The sequence below is a fragment of the Salmo salar genome, chromosome ssa25 (genome assembly GCF_905237065.1).
Source record: "Salmo salar chromosome ssa25, Ssal_v3.1, whole genome shotgun sequence".
In the NCBI taxonomy this organism is placed as follows: domain Eukaryota; kingdom Metazoa; phylum Chordata; class Actinopteri; order Salmoniformes; family Salmonidae; genus Salmo; species Salmo salar.
The window spans coordinates 7,123,001-7,143,118 of NC_059466.1; the positions used below are offsets into that span (position 1 = coordinate 7,123,001).

Consider the following 20,118-nt stretch of genomic DNA (forward strand, 5'->3'; position numbering starts at 1 on the left):
CCAGTCATACTTAGCTAGACCAGTCAAGACAGGTTGATGTTGTGATAAAAATGTATAATAGACCACAGAGAAATACTTTCGCTTGTCACAATTAACAAGAATTTGATCACTTAGATGAGTGCAGCAACTTAATGAGCACAGTATAAAGCCAATCATACCATGGCAATTATATCTTCAACAGTGGAACATAATACTTAAATGGTGCCTAGTAGGTCTATTTCACCTAGAGTATATCATCTGGATTTCTATAGTGGTTAGGTGATCAAATCCTTGCCTCAAATGACTTCTGTTTGACAGTAAGTGCTTTGCTTTGGCCTTTTCCCACTCCTCTCATGAATTATATAAAAACTATCCTATGTTGCGTCAGTATCGCACACACACACGCACACACTCACACAGAAGCACGCACGCACACACACTCACACACACACACAGGATCTCTCACTCTGTTAGGTCTTTGTTTTTTTGCTTTTGTCCTCTCTCTTTTTTGGTCAGTCTAACATTTCACAGTCTCCAGGGACCAGTGAGTACTGTTAAAGAGCTTTGCTCTCAAACTGAGTCATGTAGCAAAAAGAAGAAATCCAATGCTCAAGTTTATTAGAAAGTCTAATAAATGTTTATTTCCCCCGTTCCCAGATGAAACACAAAGTTAAGTAAAACAAAACAAAAAAACACTAACAACTTGATAAGTACATTCCATATTCAAAAACTGGAACTTGTGTGTTTGAGGCAGTGGTTCCAGAAGTGCATTTACATTACATGATGAATTCCTTTCCATGCTGAGAAATTGGTTTAAATGTTATTATATACACACTGCTAGATTGGACTTGTGTAAACATCTGCATGGTGATGAAAGTCTGTATTGGGGGATATAGAGAAGTAATATAAAAGTATGATGACTCTTTCAAAGTCATTGTGGACCTGTGAGTGTATGTGCATGTGCGTATGTAAATAAGGATTTATTGATAATCTATGTCCCAAGATATTCATACACATTACTTAATAAAATTATGAGTTTAACTTTTTAATGAAAAACATATTCTGTAACTGTTCCGGAAATGTTACATTACAAACACTGGATGTACTCCGCAACTCAACCAGAGAGAAAAATAAAATAAAAACACTATATAGCACCAGTAGGAAAAATCATGCAGCAAATTGATTTGCTTTCTTTCTTTTTGTGATATAGACTACTTCAATACTTATTTTGATCAAATGCTGTTTGTGGAATCCAGTGCAGCCACCTCTCCTTTGGTATAGCTTCTCGTTGGCCATTTTTGTTGATTTTCCTCAGAATCTCCTCGGTAGAGGTATATGTTGAGAATGAATCAATGTCCTCCTACGTTTTTATTGCGGCAATGACTCCTTGGTTGACAGGTGCTGTCGGTGAAAAGCAGGAAAGAAGACAGACATGATTTTTAAACAAAAACAATTCTACCTGCATTTCATTTATCTTGTTCTGAGGGCAGGTCCGCCTCAACGGCAGAAACACGTGTTTGGTTATGGTTAGGCATGAAATGTGACAAGTAATCCCAATTGGCTAAGGTTAGGGTTAGGGGTTGGGTTAAGTTTAGAAAATAAATGTTATTGGTGAAGGTTAGGTGTTGTGGTAAGATTCCAAAGAGCAACTTTGAATATGAAAACTCATATACAAAGTAACTTTGATACGCCCCCGTTCTACCACCAACCTACCACCTAGGGAGCCTTTTCTTCTCTTTCCTTTTATTCTCACTCGTCGCTGTGAGCGCCGCCCGCTGTTTGCACGGCTTTCATCCAACCAATCCCATGCCTTCTGCCCTCGAGGCAGAGCTGCCCTCAGGACAAGATTGAAGGAAAACTCCACTGAGCATTTATTTACACATACACAATATTTGCAATAACATGTCTGTCCCCGAGAAATACATTTTAGACGATGGATTGACAGATGGAACATCTACCTCTGATAAGGTGTGTACTACTGTACATTATCCTCTGTTTACCCACCCATATGGAAGCAAAACCGTTTATGTTCCACTGTTGGCAACCTGTCATGCTTAGTTAAGTCCCAATAAACGTATCTGACTAAAAGCAGATGGGTAACAACGGAACAGCTAGATTGATATATAAATATACAGACCAATGATTAAATAGATGGACATATCGACAAATAGACGGACTGGCAAACAGGCAGACACCGGTGACTAGATATAATGCTTGTACAAATAGACAGACTAGATGGATGAATGGACAGATAGATGGTCAGGCACTGGCATAACAGATAGACATACAGACACAAACACACACACACAGAAACAGATATGATGACTAGTGAGACCCACCTGCTTTTCCACAGGCCTTCTCACACTCCTCGTGAGTTTCGAAGCGATTCTGGTTGCCGCCACAGCCTCCGTACCAGAAGCGTGTGCAGTTCTTGCTAAGGGGGTCGTAGTGCCACTTGAGAACAAACTTTGCGCAGGTGCCTTCCTCTTTGGGGAACTGACAAATTTCCACTCCTGTCAAGGCCGCTGTGAGGGAGGAGAGCATAGGCAGGTCAATGAATGTGTGACACACGGGAATCAACTGCATCAGTTGATCCAATAGGAAATAAATTGCAACATAATAGAGATGAATATGGTGAATATGATCGACAACTTGAGAGAAGGCACTCCCTACCACAAGCCATTCCTTCTTCAAACTCAAGATCTTGGATATAGTTTACAGTACTATAGATCATAATATGAACTCTTTGCCAGACACAAAGGGGCTCATTGTTTGTAGAGTGAACACAGAGGAAATTAACCTGCTACAGTGTAGATTTAGTATCAGAGTTTTCCACAGCACTGGGCAAGAGGACTGAATTGAAATCATGCTTGAATTGAGAGGGTTTCCTGCCTGAAACCTAGACATGTTGCTTGAGGAGGAAGTGACTTCAATGTCAGCTGTCTCACAAAGCATTTGGATGACGTATTGAACAGCATTATATGTGACGCAGGTTTTTTCCACCGTAGCCTGACAATAGGCAACACTTTCTATGAAGCGCATATGTATAATGCATTATACATGTACTCATAATGCACTAAGATAGAGTAATAATGCATTATAATCACAGTTATAGACACACAATGACTGATAATTATGTATATCAGTACTCCTAATATATTATAAGTATAACCATAATCACTTATAATGTACAGCAACATAGGGCTTCATATATGTAACACACTTTTCCCTCCAGGATCGTACAGCATTATGAGCAGCACATCAATATTTCTGCATTGTAAACGCATCAGCTAAATTCCATATATTATTTTATATATACTGTAGGATTTAAGCGAGATTTGGTCTCATACAAATTTTGTCATGGGGTAGTGAGTAACTTTTGTGTTTAAAAGCATGTTTTTTGCAATTCTACACATTTTGCCATGACTTATGCCATCTTCATATGATATCTCTATATGAGTGACACAAAATCAATGTGGGCCCCCTGGAGCAATCAAAGGTGACTTTATAGTGGCTTATAAGCAGAGCAGAGCCATTCACCAGCTTTTCAAGGTTAATCATGTCAAAATATGTTCGTAACTCAACAAATATGATGTGTCGATTAGTAACTATAGTCATTTACTGCCGTCACAGCTGGTACATACTTCCAAAAAAAGTCTAAATAAGAAGTTACATGCAACTGAAACATTCCTCAGGTAGATTTATTTTTCCTTGAGGCCCCCATTATTAACCAGATAAGGAGCATTTTGTGCTAAAAAGTTAGATGGGCCAACTGGGCTAAAAATTTACCAGCCCATTTAGCATGATGGCCAGTCGGCCCCTTCTGAATATAGATTAAAAAGGCACATTTTTTAAAGGCCCACTTTTTAAAGGCCCAAAACATGGTTTGAATCATGCCAACCCTCGCTCACACATGCCAACCCTCGCCACACGTTTGTTCTACTGTCCTTTTGGGGACCAAACAATTGATTTTCCCTAAACCCTAGCCCCAAACCCCTAATCCTAAACCTAATCCCTAAACCCTAACCCTAATTCTAACCCTAAACCTAAAATAGCCTTTTTTCCTTGTGGGGACCAGCGAAATGTCCCTACTTGTCCGAATTTTCCTTGTTTTACTATCCTTGTGAGGACTTCAGTCCCTACAAGGATAGTAAAACCAAACACACACACACACACACACACACACACACACACACACACACACACACACACACACACACACACACACACACACACACACACACACACACACACACACACACACACACACACACACACACACACACAGGTGTCACTCACCAATCTCTGGTTTGTCCAGTGGTGTAGTGGCCATGATACCTGTCACCTCCATGGGGGCAGTGACCTTATGCTCTGCTGCTGCTTCTGTCCAATCAGATATTACATAATAATGGTCAGTGGATTCAGTTATACAGATATTGATGGATGTTGTGTGGCTAGTCTGCCACCAGGTGGCATGTTTTGTTTTGCTTTGCACACAAAAAACATTCCAATAAAATATATGAAAGAAAGAAAGATGGTTTTCCGAAACAAACCGATATAGGCCTACTGTACAGTATACACATTTCTATCAATTGCTCAGGCAAAACTGTCATTAACGATGATTTTCAGGTTGACATCACCATTGCTGGGGGAAAACGGGTAAAACCTAAGCAGACCAGACAATCGTTGTGGTGTGTATCATGGACTTACTGGTAGTAATAGTGCCTTTGTGGGTGGCCGCAACGTGGCCTTGGGCGGTGTGTGTGGTCACCACGACGTGGTAGGTCTGGGCGCTCTCCAGGCCACCAACAGTGAGCTCCGTGCCCGTCACATTTCTCCTCAACACCAGTGTGTTGTCACGCAGGCGCGTCACCACCACCTTAAAGTAGGCCATGTGCTTGGGGTCCGGGCTGGCCCAGCGCAGGGTCAGGCTGCTGGAAGTAACATTGGCTACGTGCAACTCGTCTGAGTCTTGGTCTAGGGATAAAACATATTGACACACACACAGACATAAAACACATACACACATAACATACACACATACAGGCATAAAAAAAACACACAGATAAAAACATACACATTCACAAATGATTAGTCTTTGAACCACCACGGGAGACAAAACATGACTGGTATTGATTTATTGAACTGGTGGTAAACCCTGCTATTTCATGTACCGTTGTGCTTTCTTGGATGGACTGCCTGGTGTTTTTCGTGTTTTTGATGTTTCCTACGCAGAGTGGATTATTGACACATGTTATATAGGATTCTACCAATACATAAAGTTATCTATATAGCGATTTACATGACAAACATGATAAACAATTTAGTAACTATACACGTGATAAACATGATCTGAATACTCACGCTTGGCTGTGGTGTGACTTGGGGAAGGGGAACTTGGGGAATGGCTGGTCACTCTGGTACCAGTGACAGTTTTTGGAGACTTCAGGGGACATGTAGAAAACGTTCTCAACTGCAGACACAAGAGGAAAAGGACAATGTTCACATACAGTATCAACCTGACAAAAAGGCCATTAAAGGTGTTTGTAAGTGGTTTCCACAATTAAAACCAGAACGACAATCAATGTGTCCACAAGTATGTGCATTCAATCTAATTATTGAATTTGCTTTGTCTATGAAAAACCTGTTTTCAGTGAATACAAGATTAACATAAATCAAACAGATACTCAATAGACAGCAACAGTGTAAAATAATGCACTCACTGCTGAGATACTTGGGCAGCAGTCGGCCAAAGTTCTGAATGTGCTTGTCGTAGAAGTGCGTGGTGCTGGTCAGCCTCTTGAAGAAGACGTCGGACGGCTCGCTGGCCATGCGCGTCAGCACGCGGGTGTCCCCAGCACCCAGCTTCTCGCCCACACCCAAGATGACCAAGAAATAGCCCTTACACTTGGCCTCGGTGGCCACAGCAACCAGCCGCTCCTCATCCTGCTCCACGGGGCCTGTCACAAACAACATCAGAACCTTGAGGTCTCGCTGGTGGGGTGCTTTCTCAAACACCTGCTCCACTGTGTGCTCGATGGCCACTGCCAGCGCCCGCCCACCCTCCAGTTGGGGCGTCTTCTCAAGCAGGAAGTTGCGGATGTCCTGGGCCGAGCGGTGGTCAGTTAGGCCCACATCCACAAGGATGGGTGAGCCGCTGCTGTTGCGCAGGAACTCATAGGGTGCATGCTGGATTACGGCCACACGGGCGTGGTGGATGGATGCCATGGGGTCCGACGAGACTTCCAAATGCTCTACGATGTGTGCAACGTAGCGTTTCATCTCAGTGAAGACGGTGAGGTGGGTGGTCTCGGAGCTGTCCATGACAAAGGCCATGTCAATGTCCGCATCGGTGGTGGAGGCCCTCCTGTCTCTTGACTGCTGAGGGGGAACATAGTCACACATTTGGTCCGGGGCGCAGGAGTCTGGAGAACAAAGGAACACATAAATGGGCTCAGGCATTTTGGCTTGTTATGGTTTTCATTATGTCCCACTGGATTTGTTTAGAAAGCAATTTTCTGCAACTGTCAATGGCAGGCAATGTGCATCCAATTAGCTTACAATAGAATTACTATGATCAGAAGGAAAGTGTGGGAAAATCAGTAACACCATTAAAAATAAATAGTGTTCCATAAAAAATTTAGAAAACAAGAATGCACAATGTATTGGTTGTTGCATAGGAATTCAAATAACAGTTCATTGCAGAATTTGTTTGAAGTTAGTCTCTAAGGATATGAGAAAAGCTCTTACCCAGGCAGATGTGGCAGTTCATGACCTTTTGGATAGCTGAGTTGTACTGTGCACTTCCGGGATTGGGCAGCACAATCACCTGACCCAGTGCTGACCCAGTGCTGTTCATCTGACACAAAGAGAGGAGGTAACAACATGTCAAAAACATGTTCAGGTCAGCTGACAAGACATCTCTGTAAATTCATTTTTAAGTGTTGTATACTACTTTCAGGTACCAGAACAATAACTACATTTCAATATCTATACTACCACATTGCATGCAGAATACATTGCCTCATTCTACAGTATGCTGGTGCAGACATTAGAGCAGAGCCAAAATTATAAACCTGCTCTGTGTTCTGGTGACAGAGCCTATTTTTCTGCCTCTTGTCTGCTCCTTTACCTGCTTTACATTACCTTCAGAGCTCTGGTGAGCTGGCCATCCTCTTTGTTGGTCAGGAACACTGAGGCGATGCCGGAGTCATAGAGGCGTAGGGCGGCTGCGCTTACTGCCCGCTGATCCTTCACTGGCCCATTAACAAAGAAGATGGCCACCTTCCTCATGAGGAAGCCGCTGCGCACCCTCTTGAAGGTGTTCTGCGCCAAGACGTTCATGGCTGTCTCCAGGCTACGCTGTTTGCGTGTCTGTAATGCCTGGAGGCCCTCCACACGCTGCACGAGTGCGCGCCGCTTCAGCCCGTCTGCAAAGCGGATTTCGGTGGTAACTTCATTGTTGTAGAGGGTGAGGGCCACTCGGGCGCCGCGCGGGCAGTTGCTCTCGGCGATGGTGATGTTGCCAACCAGGCGGAGCACGGCGTCACGCATGTTGTTGAAGGCAGGCCTACCCACGCCATCGGAGGTGTCCAGGGCGAAGGCCAGCTCGGTAGGGTAGAGTGGGCACTCCTGCTGACCATAGCAGCAAGCTAAGAATAAAACGAAAAAGAAAACAGGTTTTGGGGCATTAATACTCCTATGTCAAGTGTATGAGTGCCAGAGCAGGAGAGGGAGGTGGGTTATGCAGTGTGCATCTAAGGTGGTTTTACACGACATAAAATTGGAGGGTGACATTAAAGTGGGGGGTCCTGGCCGCCCTTTTCGGCACCAATGAATCAGTTAAATAAGGTATATTACATGCTAATCAGTGTAAGCATTTTATACTTACGACAGTTGTCTCTGATTTTCTTTACCAAGTCACATTGCTGAGGAGAAAAGGAACAATTTAAAACTGATGTTAAGACATATACATATTCCACACATGTAAACTTTGGTCAAATTTTTCCTATACAAAATGTTTTCTGTCTGATAAATGGACTCCCACCACAACGCCAGGTCCTCTCGGTCCTTTCTGGCCCTGTGGGAAGAAAAACAGCAGAGTTGAACAACAGACGGACACAGCTGGAAGGAGACAAAGCAATAGGCTACACTCTCAGGCCTGGCACCTCTCTAGACAACAACACCATTATTTGTGTCAATTACATAAATAATGAACAGATTATATTGACGTTATAAACAATACATATTCTACTTGGCAAACCTCCAAAGACTGTAAATGTTACAGAAGTATATTTATGGTTATTTATAATGTGACATGCTGTACAGTGCATTCAGAAAGTATTCAGTTCGCTTCCCCTTTTCCACATTTGTTACGTTACAGCCTTATTCTAAAATGGATTAAATGAAAAAAAATCCTCATCAATCTAAGCAAAATACCCCATAATGACAAAGCAAAAACAGGTTTTCAGAAATTCTTGCAAATGTATTAAATACAGAAATACTTTATTTACATAAGTATTCAGACCCTATGCTATGAGAATTCAAATTGAGCTCAGGTGCATCCTGTTTCCATTGATCATCCTTGAGATGTTTCTACAACTTAATTGGAGTCCACCTGTGGTAAATTAAATTGATTGGACATGATTTGGAAATGCACACACCTGTCTATATAAGGTCCCACACCTCCGAGACAGGACTGTGTTGAGGCACAGATCTGGAGAAGTGTAACAAAACATTCTTGCAGCAATGAAGGCCCCCAAGAACATAGTGGCCTCCATCATTCTTAAATGGAAGAAGTTTATAACCACCAAGACTCTTCCTAGAGCTGGCCACCCGGCCAAACTGAGCAATCGAGCTTAGAAGGGTTTTGGTCAGAGAGGTGACTAAGAACCCGATGGTCTCTCTGACAAAGCTCCAGAGTTCCTCTGTGGAGATGGGAGAACCTTCCAGAAAGACAACCATCTCTGCAGCACTCCACCAATCAGGCCTTTATGGTAGAGTGGCCAGAAGGAAACCACTCTTCAGAAAAAGGCACATGACAGCCCACTTGGAGTTGCCAAAGGCACCTAAAGGATTCTCAGACCATGAAAAACTAGATTCTCTCGTCTGATGAAACCAAGATTGAATACTTTGGCCTGAATGCCAAGCGTAAATGTCACGTCTGGAGGAAACCTGGCACCACCCCTATGGTGAAGCATGGTGGTGGCAGCATCATGATGTGGGGATGTTTTTCAGAGGCAGGGACTGGGAGACTAGTCAGGATTGAGGGAAAGATGAATGTGGCAAAGTACAGAGAGATCCTTGATGAAAACCTGCTCCAGAGCGCTCAGGACCTCAGACTGGGGTGAAGGTTCACCTTCCAACAGGACAACAACCCTAAGTGCACAGCCAAGAGCACCAAACACAGCAGTGGCTTTGGGTAACCCGCCTCTACCATCAGTCCTTTTAGCCAACGTGCAATCATTGGATAATAAACTGTATGAGCTCCAATCAAGACTATCCAACCAACGGGAAATTAAAAACTATAATATCTCATGTTTCACCGAGTCGTGGCTGAACAACGACATGGACAGCATACAGATGGCTGGATTTTCCGTGCATCGGCAAGATAGAAGAGCTGTCTCCAGTAAGACAAGGGGTGGTGGTCTGTGTCTATTTGTCAATAACAGCTGGTGCACGAAATCTAATACAAATGAAGTCTTGAGGTTTTGCGTGAGTATCTCACAATAAGTTGAAGACCACACTATTTACCAAGAGAGTTTCATCTATATTTTTTGTAGCTTTCTATTTACCACCACAAACCGATGCTGGCACTAAGACTGCACTCAACAAGCTATATAAGGCCATAAGCAAACAAGAAAATGCTCATCCAGAGGCGGCGCTCCTAGTGGCCGGGGACTTTAATGCAGGGAAAAACTTAATCCATTTTACCTCATTTCCACCAGCATTTTAAATGTGCAACCAGAGGGGAAAACAACTCTAGAGCACCTTTACTCCACACACAGAGACGCATACAAAGCTCTCCCTCGCCCTCCATTTGGCAAATCTGACTGTAACTCTATCCTCCTGATTCCTGCTTAGAAGCGAAAACTAAAGCAGGAAGTACCAGCGACTCGTCAATACGGAAGATGTAAGATGACGCAGATGCTAAGCTACAGGACTGTTTTGCTAGCACAGACTGAATATGTTCCGGGACTCTTCAGATGGCATTGAGGAGTACACCACATCAGTCACTGGCTTCATAAATAAGTGCATCGATGACATCGTCCCTACAGTGACTGTACGTAAATACCCCAACCAGAAACCATTGATTAGAGTCATCATCCGTACTGAGCTAAAGGGTAGAGCTGCCGCTTTCAAGGAGCAGAATTCTAACCCGGATGCTTATAAGAAACCCCGCTATGCTCTCTGACTAACCATCAAACAAGCAAAGTGTCAATACAGGACTAAGATTGAATCCTAGTGCACCGGCTCCGATACTCGTCAGAGGTGGTAGGGATGCAAATGATTACGGACTACAAAGGGAAGAACAGCCATGAGCTGCCCAGTGACACGAGCCTACCAGACGAGCTAAATGACTTCTGTGCGCGCTTCAAGGCAAACAACACACAAGCATACATGAAAGCACCAGGTGTTTCAGACGACTGTGTGATCACGCCCTCCGTAGTTGATGTGAGTAAGACCTTTAAACAGGTCAACATTCACAAGGCCGGAGGGCCAGACGGATTACCAGGACGTGTACTCCGAGCACCAACTGGAAAGTGTCTTCATTGATATTTTCAACCTGTTCCTGAGTCTGTAATACCAACATGTTTCAAGCAGACCACCATTGTCCCTGTGCCCAAGAACACCAAGTTAACCTGCCTAAATGACTACCAACCCGTATCACTCACGTCTGTAGTCATGAAGTGCTTTGAAAGGCTGGTCATGGCTCACATCAACACCATTATCCCTGAAACCATAGACCCACTCCAATTTGCATACCGACCAAACAGATCCATAGATGACGCATTCTCTATTGCACTCAACACTGCCCTTTCCCTCCTGGACAAAAGGAACACCTACGTGAGAATGCTATTCATTGACTACAGCTCAGCGTTCAACACCATAGTGCCCTCAAAGCTCATCACTAAACTAAGGACCCTGGGACTAAAGTCCTCCCTCTGCAAATTAATCCTGAACTTCCTGACGGGCCGCCCCCAGGTGGTAAGGGTAGATAACAACACATCTCACGCTGATCCTCAACACGGGGGATCCCCAGGGATGCGTGCTCAGTCCCCTCATGTACTTCCTGTTCACCCATGACTGCATGGCCAAGCAGGACTCCAACACCATCATCAAGTTTGCAGACGACACAACAGTGGTAGGCTTGATCACCGACAACGATAAGACAGGCTATAGGGACAACCTCTCCCTCAAAGTGATCAAGACTAAGTAGATGATCGTGGACTACAAGAAAAGGTGGGCCATGCATGCCCCTCATTCTCATTGACAAGGCTGAGCCACAAGACTCCTGAACAGCTAACCAAATGGCTACCCAGACTATTTGCAATGACCCCCCCAACCCATTTTTACACTGTTGCTACTCTCTGTTTATTATATATGCATAGTCACTTTACATCTACCTACATGTACATATTACCTCAATTACCTCGACTAACCTGTGTCATCGCACATTACTTCAGTTTATTTATTAAATACTTTCTTAACACTTTTCTTAAAACTGCATTGTTGGTTAAGGGCTTGTAAGTAAGCATTTCACTTTAAGGTCTACATCTGTTGTATTCGGCGCATGTGACAAATACAATTTGATTTGATTCGATTTTGACAAGTCTCTGAATGTCCTTGAGTGGCCCAGCCAGAGCCTGGACTTGAACCCCCTCGAACATCTCTAGAGAGACCTGAAAATAGCTGCGCAGCGACACTCCCCATCCAACCTGACAGAGCTTGAAAGAATCTGCAGAGAATGGGAGAAACTCCCCAAACACAGGTTTGCCAAGCTTGTAGCATCATACCCAAAGAAGACTCAAGGCTGTAATCGCTGCCAAAGGGGATTCAACAAAGTACTGAGTAAAGGGTCGTAATACTTATGTTTTTTTTATTTTTTTTTAATTATTTTTTTAAATTATTTTTTAAATTATTTTACTAGACTACTAACTAGTCTTAGACTATTAGTCATGACTATGAATGAATCTTTATGCAGTTATGGACTATTGTACAGAGCAAAGGAGAGAATAAGTTTATAAAGGGTCTCTCCGGGTTGTGAACACATGGGGCTGGTTTCCTGGACCAAGATTAAGCCTAGTATTGGACTAAAAGGCATTCTAAATGGAGAATGTCGATTGAACATGCCTTTCAGTCCAGGACCAGGATTAATCTGGGTACGGGAAAGGGATCTATGATGTACAGTTAAGTCAGTGCTTACATAAGGCCCGGGGTATCCAACCTCTCCCTTCTGACCTGGAGTACCAATTTCTCCTGAAACACCCTATAAGAGCAATACAACAGCATAAAAAGTTAGATTTACAACATCATTGTGTATGATTACATTCCAAACATACACATAATTGACCCATACTGTACACATATGGTACACTCTACCCTGATATTTTTACATTCACATCTTGGTCATTTAACAGACTTTCTTATCCAGAGCAACTTACAGTCTGTGCAGTCAACTGAGGTAGGTAAAACAAACACTTATCAGTGGTTGTTTTAGTTATAATAGCAGTTAAGAAACTCCCAGAGCACACAGCACTCCTAATCCCAGTCTCCCACCCCAGCTAAAACATTCACCCTCTGGCCACGGTTTCCTATGGGTCCTGGTCCGCCATTGGTTCCGCCATCACCTGCCGCTCCCTGTATGGTGACAGAAACATCAGTGTGGGAACTGTCACAGGGAACAATAAGACAGACACCTTGGTCATGTTAATTTGGCAAGAAACTGAAGAAAATGGCTCGAAACAGGAAGGTACCATGTGAACTTGTCTAATAAGAAATTATCGTTATCATTTTCCAGTGCAACACATTTTGCTACGGTGTGCCCTAGTGAACACAACCCTTGTGTCAAAAGTGACTAATTCAAGAGAGCCCATATTACAGGACAACCTGAGATTATTTGAGTGAAAAGGAGCTCTATTCTTAATTTTAACAATTCTTCAGTTTAACTGAATAAAATCTGACAGTGATTATGTTCTTGACATTACCTTTGGTCCTGGGAATCCTGGGAAGCCCTCATCACCCTGTAAGGAAGACACTTGTCTGTTCATTTGAGCATATATTTAAAATATCATGCAAGCTCATTATAACATAGAACATTGATTGATTGATTGATTTTGTTGGATATTTAAAAGTAGTAGGCTGCTCCAGACAACATTATACAACATGATCACATGAATTCTTTAGGTGCAGATTGGACAGCTTGGACTGAACAGATGAATATGAGGGACATACAGTACAAACAGTTGCAAATTGTATTTTGTCAAATGTATGATTGTTTACCTTTCTTCCTTTGGGCCCTGCGATTCCAAATCCATCTCGACCATCTTCGCCCTGTAAGAAGAGGATACTGTGCTTACTGCAATTTGAAAGATGGCACAGTATTGTCTACTGACCCAATCTTATAGTTAAAAGTACCATGTGCGTTAAACTAACACTGAACAATGTCACTGTAAGTACAGCTGACCTGGGTTCAAATAGTATTCAAAATCATCAAATACTTTCACTGTGCCTGATTGAGCCTGCCTGGGGCAACATAAGTAATGAAATGGTCCCAAACGTTCCTACCCTGCCCATATGGCACTCCAGGCAGGCACAAGAAAATACTCAAAGTATTTGCAAGTTTCAAATAGTATTTAAACCCAGGTCTAATATACAGCCTGGGGTAATGGTTGAGAAATAGAACTGTCTTATCGAAACTGATCAATAGAGTACGAGGATAGTATGTACAAATACAGGGCTCTCCAACCCTAATCTTCCATACCTGATTCTAATAATTAGCTGGTTGATAAGCTGAATCAGGTTAGTTACAACTATGGTTGGATCGAAAACCTACAGGAGAGTAATGCTCCAGGAACAGGGTTGGAAAGCCCTGTACTTGTACCATGTACTAACTCACAGAATGGGGACAGATCATGTAAGAAGCTAATGAAACGAGATAGAATGTTTGGTATTAGGGAGACCTTCAGTTGAGAGATTAAAGACACACACTCCAGGTTCTGAGGAGCGAGAGGAGCTCAGAGACATAAATCCTGCTGCTCCTTGAACTGGCCGTGACTGTGAAATCCAGATTACCATCAGGAGGCCTAGGAGCCTGGAGCACGTCTAAGGTTGAGTCCAGATTCTCTACCTGTCTCCTGAAGTGTTGTCACGTCCTGACCCTAGTAAGATGTCATTTTCTATAGGGCATGACAGGGGGTGTTTTGGGTTGTTCTATGTTTTCTATTTCTATGTTTAAGTTCTAGTTTTTCTATTTCTATGTTGGGGTTGTTTGGGTTGATCTCCAATTGGAGGTAGCTGATCCTCGTTGCCTCTGATTGGAGATCATATTTAACCTGTCTGGGCTAGGGGGCAGTATTTTCACGGCCGGATAAAAAACGTACCCGATTTAAACTGGTTTAAACTGGTTACTACTCTTTCCCAGAGAATATGCCTATTATTAGTAGATTTGGATAGAAAACACTCTGAAGTTTCTAAAACTGTTTGAATGGTGTCTGTGAGTATAACAGAACTCATATGGCAGGCAAAAACCTGAGAAAATTCCAAGCAGGAAGTGGCCTGTCTGAGAAATTGTAGTTCTTCTTTCTAGTCCCTTTCGAAACTACAGTATCTCTGGGGTTACGTTGCACTTTCTAAGGCTTCCATTGGCTCTCTAAAGCCTTCAGAAAGCGGATTGAGGCGTCTCCTGTCTGTGGGCAGAGTATACTAGCACAGTTTGTCAGTGGTCTGCCTAGTGACAAAGAGATTGGAGATGCGCGGTCCTGCGACCATGCTGTTTTTTCTTTTTCTCTTTGAATAAATACACTATTGTCCGGTTGGAATATTATCGCTATTTTACGAGAAAAATACCATAAAATTGATTTTAAACAGCGTTTGACATGCTTCTAAGTATGGTAAAGGAACATTTAGTATTTTTTTGTCTCGAAATGCGCTCGTGCGTTACCCTTCGGATAGTGACCTGAACGCACGAACAAAACGGAGGTATTTGGACATAACTATGGATTATTTGGAACAAAAACAACATTTCTTGTGGAAGTAGCAGTCCTGGGAGTGCATTCTGACGAAGATCAGCAATGCTAATACAATTTTTCTAATAGTAATTCTGAGTTTAGTGAGCCTCGAAGTTGGCGGGTGTCAAAATAGCTAGCCGTGATGGCTGAGCTATGTACTCAGAATATTGCAAAATGAGCTTTCGCCGAAAAGCTATTTTAAAATCTGACATAGCGATTGCATAAATGAGTTCTGTATCTATAATTCTTAAAATAATTGTTATGTATTTTGTCAACGTTTATGGTGAGTAATTTAGTAAATTCACAGGAAGTTTTGGGTGGGAATGCATGTTCTGAACATCACATGCCAATGTAAAAAGCTGTTTTTGGATATAAATATGAACTTGATTTTACAAAACATGCATGGTTTGTATAACATAATGTCCTAGGAGTGTCATCTGATGAAGATCATCAAAGGTTAGTGCTTCATTTAGCTGTGTTTTGGGTTTATGTGACATATATGCTTGCTTGGAAAATGGCTGTGTGATTATTTGTGGCTATGTACTCTCCTAATATAATGTAATTTTTTGCTTTCGCTGTAAAGCCTTTTCGAAATCGGACAATGTGGTTAGATTATTGCATTTTTGAGGTTTTGTATTTCGCGCCACGCTCTTCCACTGGCTGTTGAATAGAGTGGGACGGTGACGTGCCACCTAGCCCATAGAAGTTAAGTAGGGGTTTTTCTTCCTGGGTTTTGTGGGTAGTTATTTTCTTGCCGGTCGTGTTGTTGTTTTTGTTTAAGTATATTCATTAAAAGTAAATATGAGCACTCTACACGCTGCGCCTTGGTCCCCTTTATACGACCCGCGTTACAAGTGTGTACTTACACACTTCCTCACATGGATTTAACATTGATCTGGCCCGGTAAAAGAAACCAAGGTATGGATTGCTGTCTTACCGGCGTATAGGGTAAGAAAACCATTATATACAGTGCATTCAGAAAGCATTCAGACCCCTTGACTTTTCCCACATTTTGTTACATCACAGCCTTATTCTAAAATGGTTTAAATACAAATATTTCCTCATCAATCTACACACAATACACCATAATGACAAAGCGAAAAAAGGTTTTTAGCACTTATAAAAAACAGAAATACCTTTTTTACATAAGTATTCAGACCCTTTGCTATGAGACTCGAAATTTAGCTCAGGTGCATCCTGTTTCCATTGATCATCCTTGAGATGTTTCTACAACTTGATTGGAGTCCACCTGTGGTAAATTCAATTGATTGGACATGATTTGGAAGGCCACACACCTGTCTATATAAGGTCCCATAGTTGACAGTGCATGTCAGAGCAAAAACCAAGCCATGAGGTGGCTTCGGCACCAGTCTCTGAATGTCCTTTAGTGGCCCAGCCAGAGCCCAGACTTGAACCCGATCTAACATCTCTGGAGAGACCTGAAAATAGCTGTGCAGTGGTTTTCCCCATCCAACCTGACAGAGCTTGAGAGGATCTGCAGGGAAGAATGAAAGTCGCCAAATACAGGTGTGCCAACCTTGTAGCATCATACCCAAGACTCGACGCTGTAATCACTGCCAAAGGTGCTTCAACAAAGTACTGAGTAAAGTGTCTGAATACTTATGTAAATAATAAATTTCAGTTTTTATTTTTAATACATTTGCAAAAATGTCTAAAGACCTGTTTTTGCTTTGTCATTATGGGGTATTGTGTGTAGATTGAAGAGGAAAAAATTGAATGTAATCCATTTCAGAATAAGGCTGTATCGTAACATATTTTGGAAAAAATCAAAGGGTCTGAATACTTTCCGAAAGTACTGTACATTTGGAATTTGGGTGAACTATCCCTTTAACATTGGTGGAAACTCCCTCCTGCCAATGCTTATTGCTTACACCAATCCAATGCTTAAAACTATGGTTAAGAGTGTGCAAGTACACACTTCAGGAGAAAGGTAGAGAATGTGGAGAAAATCAAAGTGTCACACTGCTCTAAGCCTAAATTCATAAGAACACCATTCCATAGGGCTACAAATGAAACAATACATCTCATAAATGTATCAATTTCATAGGATAAGAAGGGTAAGAAGATAATTCCAACTGCAATAACATCAATATGATTTATTACACTTGTGTATTTTTATTGTATCCATCTCAATGTATGTTGATCTCATGTAATCTACAATCTGATTAATAGTCAGTTGGTTAACCTTCCCTAGGTTCCAGTTGTGTTGAGCTGACAGGATGTGATGTAATGACTTACAGGCTCACCACGAGGTCCCAGAGGTCCCACGATGCCTTTGGGTCCGGGCTCTCCTGGCTCACCCTATAAAGAAAGATACAGAGATACAGCCAGAGAGAGAGAGATAGTAGAGATAGTTCACAGGGAGAGATATAAAAAGAAAGAGAGAGGAGAGATGGAAGAGAGAGGCAGAGCAAGAGAGAGAGAGCACATTCCTTCTGAGTCGTGCAGAGATTTCATCTAGATTTACATGCATTCACCCCTTTAATTTGAAGTAGACGTGACACACGGGCCTGGATGTTTTGTTAGGGAGCATTCTATGTTGACTCTAATAGGCTGCGTATGTGTGTCCAGTAACAGGAAAGTGGGAGGCTTAGGCCAATGTGATTCTACTGTAACCTAAACGAGGCCCGGGATGACTGAAGCATTAGCTCGACTAGAGCGATGCCAATGATGATCAGTTAAGTTCAGTACCTTGCGACCGAGAGGTCCTCTCCTGCCATTGTTTCCGGGGGGTCCCTGGGCTCCTCCTGGGCCCTGGAATAAAACATTTAAAAATCTGAGAAATCTTATCACCATTGACACCCATGACACTGTCATCTAAGAAGTTACATCGATGCTGAAGCAATGCCTGTTTTCGTACAGTGCCTTCGAAAATGTTTCAGACCCTTTGACTTTTCCCACAATTTGTTATGTTACAGCGTTATTCTAAAGTTGATTGGAAAAAACTTCTCATCAATCTACACACAAAATCCCATAATGACAAAGTGAAAAGAGGTTTTTAGACATTTTAGCAAATGTATTAAATGTAAAAAAAATGAAACATCACATTTATATAAGTAATCAGACCCTTCGCTATGAGACTCGAAATTGAGCTCAGGTGCATCCTGTTTCCATTGACCATCCTTGAGATGTTCATACAACTTGATTGGAGTCCACCTGTGGTGCATGCCAGAGCAAAAACCAAGCTATGAGGTTGAAGGAATTGTTCATATAGCTCAGAGACAAGTTTGTGTTGAGGCACATATCTGGGGAAGGGAACCAAAAAATGTATGCAGCATTGAAGGTCTCCAAGAACACAGTGGCCTTCCATCACTGTTAAATGGAAGAAGTTTGAAACCACCAAGACCAAGAACCCGATGGTCACTGACAGAGCTCTAGAGTTAATTTGTGGAGATGGGAGAAACTTACAGAAGGACAACCATCTCTGCAGCACTCCACCAATCAGGCCTTCATGATAGAGTGGCCAAATGTAAGCCACTCCTCAGTAAAAGGCACATGACAGAGTTGGAGTTGGCCAAAAGGCACCTAAAGACTCTCAGACCATGAGGAACAAGATTCTCTGTTCTGATTAAACCAAGATTGAACTCTTTGGCCTGAATGCCAAGCGTCACGTCTGGAGGAAACCTGGCACCGTCCCTACAGTGAAGCATGGTGGTGGCAGCATCCTGCTGTGGGGATGATTTTTAGTGGCATGAACTGGGAAACTAGTTAGGATTGAGGCAAAGATGAACGGAGCAAAGTACAGAAAGATCCTTGATGAAAACCTGCTCAGACTTGGACGAAGGTTGTCAACAGGACAATGACCCTAAGCACACAGCCAAGACAATGCAAGAGCGGCTTCGGGAAAAGTCTCAATGTCCTTTAGTGGCCCAGCCAGAGCCTGGACTTGAACCCATTCTAACATCTCTGGAGAGACTTGAAAATAGCTGTGCAGTAACGCTCCCCATCCAACCTGACAGAGCTTGAGAGGATCTGCAGAGAAGAATGAGAGAAACTCCACAAATACAGGTGGGCCAAGCTTGTAGTGTCATACTCAAGAAGACTTCAGGCTGTAATCGCTGCCAAAGGTGCTTCAACAAAGTACTGAGTAAAGGATCTGACTACATTTTTTTATACATGCGCAAAATTATAACAGCCTGTTTTTGCTTTGTCATTATGGGGTATTGTGTGTACATTTATGAGGGAAAAGATGTTTGAATCATTTTTAGAACAAGGCCGTAACGTAACAAAATGTGAAAAAAATCAAGGGGTCTGAATACTTTCCAAATGCACTGCACATGTGAAATGTGTGCCAGCTGGGAGGTATTCATTTTGTCTGTGTTTCCTAGACAACATGTGTTGCTTCTTTCCGACCGCAAGTTGTTTGTGTTTACAATTATTCACAATTAGATGCCTTTTCATCAAGTCATATGGTGATGTACAGTACAGCTCAAAGTCCAAACTTAAAATGTGTCAACATACAAACTTCTTATATCAAAGAGGACTAAAACCCTATGGTAATTCATCACTCTGTGGCACATTGACACATATATTTTTTTTTGACTCCTTTTTTTCTCCCCAATTTTGTTATATCCAATTGGTAGTTTCAGTCTTGTTCCATCGCTGCAACTCCCGTAGGGACTCGGGAGAGGCGAAGGTCGAGAGCCATGTGTCCTCCAAAACATGACCTTGCCAAGCTGCACTGCTTCTTGACACACTGCTCGCTTAACCCACACCAATGTGTCAGAGGAAACACTGTACACACATGAGTCGCTTGAGCACGATGGGACAAGGACATCCCAGCCGGCTAAACCCTCCCCTAACCCGGACGCCGCTGGTCCAATTGTGTGCCGCCTCATGGGTCTCCCGGTCGCAGCCGGCTGCGACCCAGCCCGGGATTGAACCTGGG

The 20,118-nt window shown here is 42.6% G+C and overlaps 1 protein-coding gene across 4 annotated transcripts in view; it reads right to left on the minus strand.

Annotated features, from left to right (window-relative positions):
• Positions 1-593: 593 nt before the first annotated feature.
• Positions 594-20,118, minus strand: part of LOC106586061 (collagen alpha-3(VI) chain) — a 48,173-nt gene continuing 28,648 nt past the window's right edge. For 3 of the 4 annotated variants that reach the window (XM_045707914.1, XM_045707913.1, XM_045707911.1), the window contains 18 exons: positions 17,922-17,984; positions 17,469-17,531; positions 13,483-13,533; positions 13,188-13,223; positions 12,778-12,840; positions 12,407-12,469; positions 8,027-8,059; positions 7,871-7,907; positions 7,126-7,631; positions 6,730-6,838; positions 5,703-6,404; positions 5,344-5,452; positions 5,154-5,206; positions 4,690-4,956; positions 4,279-4,362; positions 2,319-2,504; positions 1,693-1,809; positions 594-1,380 (listed from right to left, as the gene is read on the minus strand). In XM_045707914.1, coding sequence (XP_045563870.1) covers positions 1,340-1,380; positions 1,693-1,809; positions 2,319-2,504; positions 4,279-4,362; positions 4,690-4,956; positions 5,154-5,206; positions 5,344-5,452; positions 5,703-6,404; positions 6,730-6,838; positions 7,126-7,631; positions 7,871-7,907; positions 8,027-8,059; positions 12,407-12,469; positions 12,778-12,840; positions 13,188-13,223; positions 13,483-13,533; positions 17,469-17,531; positions 17,922-17,984 — 2,583 coding nt within the window. In that variant the 3' untranslated portion in view covers positions 594-1,339. The remainder of the gene's footprint in view (positions 1,381-1,692; positions 1,810-2,318; positions 2,505-4,278; positions 4,363-4,689; positions 4,957-5,153; positions 5,207-5,343; positions 5,453-5,702; positions 6,405-6,729; positions 6,839-7,125; positions 7,632-7,870; positions 7,908-8,026; positions 8,060-12,406; positions 12,470-12,777; positions 12,841-13,187; positions 13,224-13,482; positions 13,534-17,468; positions 17,532-17,921; positions 17,985-20,118) is intronic. The other variant, XM_045707912.1, reaches the window with a different exon arrangement.